This window comes from Chinchilla lanigera, unplaced genomic scaffold (assembly GCF_000276665.1).
Source record: "Chinchilla lanigera isolate Chin_1 unplaced genomic scaffold, ChiLan1.0 scaffold00001, whole genome shotgun sequence".
NCBI lineage: Eukaryota > Metazoa > Chordata > Mammalia > Rodentia > Chinchillidae > Chinchilla > Chinchilla lanigera.
Genome location: NW_004955402.1, coordinates 31,578,131 through 31,585,628, shown reverse-complemented (window position 1 = coordinate 31,585,628; position 7,498 = coordinate 31,578,131). Strand labels below are relative to the sequence as shown.

General features: G+C 35.7%; 1 protein-coding gene across 2 annotated transcripts in view; it reads left to right on the top strand.

Moving 5' to 3' along the window:
- The window catches only part of Pstpip2 (proline-serine-threonine phosphatase interacting protein 2), a 99,567-nt gene that overhangs the window by 52,273 nt on the left and 39,796 nt on the right, over positions 1-7,498 (top strand). For both annotated transcript variants that reach the window (XM_005372863.2, XM_013510408.1), the window contains exons 3-4: positions 939-1,016; positions 4,995-5,029. In XM_005372863.2, coding sequence (XP_005372920.1) covers positions 939-1,016; positions 4,995-5,029 — 113 coding nt within the window. The remainder of the gene's footprint in view (positions 1-938; positions 1,017-4,994; positions 5,030-7,498) is intronic.

Below are 7,498 nucleotides of genomic sequence, written 5' to 3'. Positions count from 1 at the left end.
TGTCTAGTAAATCTGCTTTCTCAGAACTCTTGGACATTATCAGAATGCCCATTGATATATGTCCAATAATATTAATCTGGTGGTTTTCTTTTCTTCCTTTCTTCTTTGGTGGTAATGAGAAACTGGCAACAAATCAGGGACCCTGTGGCAAACTCATATTTCAAACACGGTGGTTCTGTCCATACTGATAGTATGGTTTGTGCTTTGCAATGAAAATATATTAATTTATTACTCATATAATTTTGAAAAATCTGAAGAAAGGAAGTGGGTTAGATGAGCTTGAATCATCTTAACCTAATACTATGAGTTGGAAAGGCTGGAGTTGGGACAAAAAGTGAAGATGCTGAGAGAGTCCACAGGAAAGAGGGGAAAGGAAGAGGGGAATTCTGTGCTACAGACAGACCCTGCAACACTGACGAACAAGCAGGTGTTTTGTGAGACATGTCGGCTGCAGAGTTTATATCTTAAATTCCTTTGGTTTAGTGCAGATATTTGGAGTGATTGTGAATGAGGAACTCTGCAGAATGATGAAGGAACCACTTATGGACGAGGGGGGAGGGCTAAGCCTCAATGTGCAGCATTTGATGGATGTACCTCTTTCTCTGCTTAAGAAAAAAGTGCTCAAGTCAGGTGCAGTGGCATCTGCCTGTGGTCCCAGCCATACAACATAGTGAGACCCTATCTCAATAACAAAAGCTCAGTTTTGTTGTGATGTCCATGCTTGGGACTTTTATCTGGGGAATACCACATTATGAGTGAAGGCCACTGTTCTTTTTATAATTCTTCCTCATTTTAAAGGGAGTTTACATTGTAGAGAATGGCATTATGCCTGAGCTACTACTGTAAAGGGCAGCTTAGCCTTTAAGGACCATGCTGGGTGTGTTTATTAAGGGTCAGCTCTGAGAAAGATCCATGGCCCTCTCTTCTGTTCCCCTTAGGGCATCGATTGAAGAGAAATATGGCAAAGATCTGCTCAGCCTGTCTAGGAAGAAGCCATGTGGACAATCGGAGATCAAGTAGGTGCTGCCTATCTCTTGGGTTTCCAGGTTGGCTAAGACTGTCTGAAGCACCCATCACTTTTGCACATCAAGTTGGCCAGTAGGCTGCAGTGTGTTAGGTGAAAAGAATTTTAATTTTCTTCCTTCCAATTGTGAAAAAATATAGAAAAGCAGAAAGATGACTTAAATGAACCAGGAAGCTACAACCTATCATTAATATTTCATTTTCCTTGAAAATTTTTATATGGATTTTTTTGCATAGAAGTTATGTATAATTTTATACTAGAAATGTAATAGAAGGACTTCTTGGTTTTTATAATATATTTTAAATAAAATAATTATAAAATAATATATATTTATGAATTTTATATAATTACCATTATATATTTATGTATTTTATATAATTATGAGAAATGTCTTTGTACAATTCTTTACTTACCATCAATGTGAGATTTCTGCACCATAATTATTCTTCAGCCATTCACTGAATAGTTTGGGAATGCAGAAATTACCAGGATGTGGTACCTACTTTGGAACACTCTTCCTCATATACAGACTGGCTTCGTATCATATAGGAACCTACACTTGGAAAGGCTTCATAATTGGTTCAGTGTTCTGCACGTAGTGTCCCCTCAGAGGTCCTAATGGAGCAGACAAGAGTTGGCATGACAAATCACCAAATTTCATTAAGGAGGTCTGAAGAATCCTAATCTAAAAATTTAAAGTGGCCCTAGGTGGTCAAGTCTCTACTTACCTAACAAACATGAATGAAGAAGACCCTTTCTAAAGAACCACAGTAAACACTGAGCTCATTATGCAATGTACACTCACATGAAAATGAATATGAGTCAACAAAAGCAATAAGAGGCAGTAAGGGATGTGCATAGACTTTAGACTGGAATTAACAGATCTAAGAACCAAACCTATGTAATATGTTTAAAGAAAATAGGGGCTGGGGACATAGCTCAGCAGCAGAAGCATCTGCCTGGCAAGCACAAAGTTCTGAGTTTGATTCCTGGTACCAAAAAAAAAAACAACAACAACAAAAAAGTAAGAAAATAAAAGAGTGAGCCGGGCAGGGTGGCATGCATCTCTAATTCCAGCATCGAAGGAGCCTGAGGCAAGAGCATCACAAGTTGAAGACTTGTCAGGGCAACTTAGTGAGATACTGTCTCAAAGAAAAAAAAGTAAAAAGATGTGGGTGTAGCTCACGGGTAGAGCTCCTGTTAGCTCAATGCCCAGAACTAAAAAATAGGAAGGAAAGAGGGAAGGACAGTGGGAAGGAAGGATGGCAGGGAGAAAAGAAAAGACAACAAGGAAGGAAAACAAAAAATATGAACTAAATGTATGTGTGACATAACTTTCAGAAGTTTCCAAGAATTTTTGAAATGAAAACATGACCAGGGCCCTGGGATCATGGTTAGGGAGATGTTGGTCAAAAGATACAAGATTTCAGTTAGGAGAAGTAAGGTCAAGACATCAATTGTACAACACTGTGATTATAGTTAACAAGAAAGAATTGTATTATAAATTTCTAACAGTAGATTTTACATGTTGTCACTACAAAAAATAGTAGGTCTGTAGGTGAAATAATGTGTATGTTAATTAGCTCTACTGAGTCATTCCACGGGGTATACACATTTTGAAATGGTAACTATGGAATCTTCATTTATTGATTAAAACATAAAGTTTAGAAAATGAAATCACTCAGAACTCACCACAGGAAAAATAGTACTAATAAAATTTAAAAATTATTTTAAAAAGTTAAAGAATAACAAAAAAAGGAAAAAAATTAAGAGATATAGAGAATAGAGTAATGTATCATGCACATTTAATCAGAGATCCAGAAGATATAATAGAAGGAGAAGAAATCTTTGAAGCAACAAAAGTTGAGAATTTTCTAGAAGTGATGGGAACCATAATTCCTCAGATTAAAAAAGGAAAACAAATTTCAAGAATGATAAATTCGTATTACAGCAGCCATTGATATTTTCCTACTACTCTATCCATAACTGTGTTAAGTTTGTAATGTTCCTATCCTATTTCATAATGTATGTTTATTATTATGTGTTTCCTACAACAACCATTGAGAATAGTTAATGATTTTTCAATAGGTCACTCATGTATAGCTCTATTTATTTTCTTTAGAAGCCACTTTGAAGATACCAAAGTATAGCACAACTCTTGATAATCTCCTACCTTTTTTGTCTCTAACTCACTATTATTTGTCTATTTGTTTTCCTGAGAAACTATTTTGTAGATAATAATATGTAAAACGATAACCATTGATAATTTCCTACCATTTTGTCTGTAATTTGCTAAGTCCCCCCATTATTATGTTATCCTTCTTTTATTCTTAAAAAAAAAAGAATGATAAATTCATAACTACATAAGGATAGTCAAACTAAGTAAGATTCAAAATAATGAAAAAGTCTAATGGTGCACAGAGAGAATGATTATGCATTAATGAACATTTAGCCAGGCAGGATGGCGCATGCCTGTAGTCCCAGCACTTGGAAGGTTGGGGCAGGAGGATCGCTGTGAGTTTGAGGCCAGCCTGGGCTACAAAATGAGTTCAAGATCAGCCTGAACTGCATAGTGAAATCTTGTTTCAAAAAAAAATTAATGAGCATATATTTATTAGAGTGACAGCTGATTTTTCAACACCAACAGAGAAACCAGACACTCTGTATTTATATCTTTAAGGTACTAAGAGAAGATAATTATCAACCTGGAATTGTATACCCAGAGAAATTATTTTTTCAATAAAGGCTAAAAAATAAATATGTTCTTAAACAAATAAAATTTTTGAAATGAAAATTGTTTAGACAACCAAAAATTTAAGACAGATCTTCAGTAAAGGTACTTTTAAATGATATCCTCAGGAAGAAGCAAAAGAGCCTAGGAGAAAAGGGTCTGAGGTTCAGAAAGGAGTAGTGAGCAAATGATGTCGCAGACATGAATAAGTCTAAAGTTTATAAAGAAATGGTATTCATGTCAATTCTGGGGATTTTAAAAACAATTTAGAATAAAAATATTGGATAATGCCAGGCATGGTGGTGCACACCTGTAATCCCAGCACTTGGAATGCTGAGGCAGGAGGGTCCCTGTGAGTTCAAGGCCATCCTGGACTACGTGGAGAGACTCTCAAAAAAAACACAAAAAATTGGATAGTAGTAACTAAACATAGCAAAAATATATGGATAATGGTTTGGTAGGAAGGATGTTTTGAATTAAAACATTCTTGGGGATTCCTTTGTTTAGGGTAAGAATAAAATATTAACTGTATAGGCTTCTAGCAAACTTTCAAGTAGATTTTTCCCCTGCCAAGCCTGCAAATGAGAATGCGGTCTGGCCAGCCTTGATTGCAGTCTGTGAGACTCTAAGCACAGAATCCAGTGAAACCATGGCTAGACTGCTAATCCACATACACTGTGAGATAATAAATATGTATCATTTCATGCTGCTCGGTTTGTTATGCAGCAATAGAAAACCTAATTCAACTTGTTTAATGTCTGTCTCATCTGTTAGACGCTAAGGTCTGGAATGCTGCTTGTCTTGCACCATTGAATCACCAACATCTGACACAATGCTTGACCCATGATCAATAAATACATGATGATCGAATGAATAAAAAGGAGGCATTCGGGACCAGGGTTTGAATCCTTCCTTTATTGCCTGGTTTTTGTGATTCTAATTGCCGTACTTATAACAACAACTGGTTTTATGAGAGGTTCGTCTGTTATCATTGGGAAAATGAAGCACAGTTTTGGCACCTTGCCCTACTGAGGCAAACAGTGAAGAATTGCTTCTGCCTGGGCTTAAGGAAATTGGACTTAAGAAGTCTTCATCTTTGGCTGTCTTCTTAAGCTCACTAGAAAAGATGAGTCTGTAGGCTCTAAGTTAAGATGTGGCACAGAGAAGCATGCAGAGGCATTATAATAGACTGTAAAGGCCATCTTCAGAATTGAAATGATGTGTGTGCTTGTTTTTTAGCACCCTGAAGAGGGCCCTTGAAGTCTTCAAGCAGCGTAAGTGATTTTAAAAAACTGTTTGCTGTCTTTGGTAAGCTCCATGTCTGTCATCAAAGGCAAATTTAAATTTGATGTTTTGTTTGTATTGTTCTTATGCTAGTTTGTAAATGGATGTCTGTCTGTTAATATGTTTTCCTTCTTTTATTGTTTAAAATAAAAAAATAAATTTGATGAGCAATTTCTTTCTTTCTTTCTTTTTTCATACTGCGAATTGGATTCAGGACCTTGCGTTTGCTAGGCAGATGCTTGTGCCACTGAGCTATATCCCAGGCCAGCAATTTTTTCTTGAACGAAAAAAAATTAGAGGAACTTCTAAGGCGAGTTCTGCAGAGTTGAAATGAGCTGGAAGCGGCTCCGTGCCTGTGCAGCAGATGTGCCTCTGGTTTTCTTAGAGCAGCGCCTCTCACACTTGAGTGAGCATTGGAACCATGTGGATGGCTGGTTATTAACATGATTGCTGGGGCCATCCTGAGCTTCTGACTAAAGATGTCTGGAGCGGAACCTGAAATTCTGCATGTCTTGAAAATTTCCAAGTGATGACGCGGAGGCCACAGGTCTGGGAACCACGCTGTGCACAACTCCCTTACGGATTGTATATCCTGCTTCATTACAGCTCCTTTGATTCTATTAGTTTGCTTGAGCAGCTCACAGAACTCAGGGAAACACTTACTTACATTTGCTGGTTTGTTATGAAGGATATTGAAGAGTTGTATAGGGTAAGATATAGGAGAGGGACATGGAGCTTCCCTGCCTTCTCCGAGCCACACCTGCCTTCAGGAACCTACACAGAGGCTTTCAAACCCTGTCCTCTTGGGTTTTTATGGAGACTTCACTGCACAGCTTGCTTTCTAATGTTTGAAGTGGGAGCCCCAACAAGACCTGCCTATTCATGTCCTTCCTGGTTCTCTATGCATCCTTTTCTCCAGGGAATGGGGCAGGAATTCTCTGGATTGAGGAGGGTCTTATGACTTATTATCAGGCAGTTAAGGAAGAGAATTTCTTTATGGTCAACTAAAGCAAGGGAAGATTAGAATTTCCATGATCCTCCTTAGGGAGGGAGTTATAAACTGAGAACCAGAGATGAAATCCAAAATACATATTCCATAATAGCACAAGCATAAATATTATCTAGTTAAGGGATAAATAATCCTCTTAACTTTTATAACTTTTCAATAGAAGGTGTCTTTTCTCTTTAACTCATCAATTAATCTATTTCTCAAGGTAAAGGTGGTGTTTTTTCATATTTCATGTTTCTTACGTATTTTTACATATTTCTCTTTATATTTCTTATGTAAGGCTACTCGTTGGGTCAAGGAACTTTAGAATAGGCAAAGTCATCTAATAATTTACTTTTTACTATTATTTGTTTTCTTCTTTCTCAAAAAAGTTTTATTTTCTTCATATTTGCATAATGTAAATTTATATTAAAATTTATATTTAAATGAGACATGTAACTATAAAGGAAATGGTAGACATTAGAATTTCACTTCTCCGTGATAAACAGTTATTGGCAAATATACCAACAGGCATTTTAATGCAATTGAAGGTAATATATATAATATAGTAGGTACATATATGTACATACATATTCATAAACATAAATACTAGTATGTACTATGGCAAGAGTTCACAATCTGGGATAGGCCCAGAGCCTGTGTTTTTTAAATGAAAAATATCAAATTTTAATCATGCTTACAGTTTGGTAAATATCATTCTAGGCCATTTTCTATGCATTACAAGTCTTTTCCTCTTTTTTTATTAGCAGGCATATACACATATATAGACATGAGAGAGTTTTAATACAAGAAGATACTATATATATTTCTCTATACTTTGCTATTTTAATTAATTTATCATAGACAGCTTTCTATTTCAGTTCATGCAACTCTGCCTTATTCTTTTCCATTAAAAAGTTTTGACTTAACAAAGTATCACATTTCCTCCAAAAAAATGCTGATTTTTTTCCCTGCCAATAGGGTCATTTCTCCCTATGTTCATCAATACACAGACTTGTCTTGCTTTCGAAATTTTACAAAACTTAAAGGTAAAAATGACATATCTTGGGTTTTACAGTTTAACATATTTTCAGTAGTTTTAGGGCTGAATATATTTTCAGTTGCATATTAGCCACTTAACCACTCTTTTCTAGAGTTCATGTTCTTTTTTTTTTTTTTTTTTTGGTACCAGGGATCGAATTCATGACCTTGCACTTGCCAAGCAGGCGCTTATGTCACTGAGCTATATCCCCAGCCTTCATGTTCTTTAAATGATTTTAAAATACTGGGATATAAATATTATTTTTACTTGAGAAATTTATTTTAATGTAACTATTTTCTCTTAGTTATATAAATTTCAAGTGTTTTTTTGTTCTCTTCATATATCTTCAAGGTTATTTGGACAGCACAAATTTAAATTTTTTTCTTAGATAAGATCTGTCAGTCTTTCTAGATTTATTTTTATATGTAT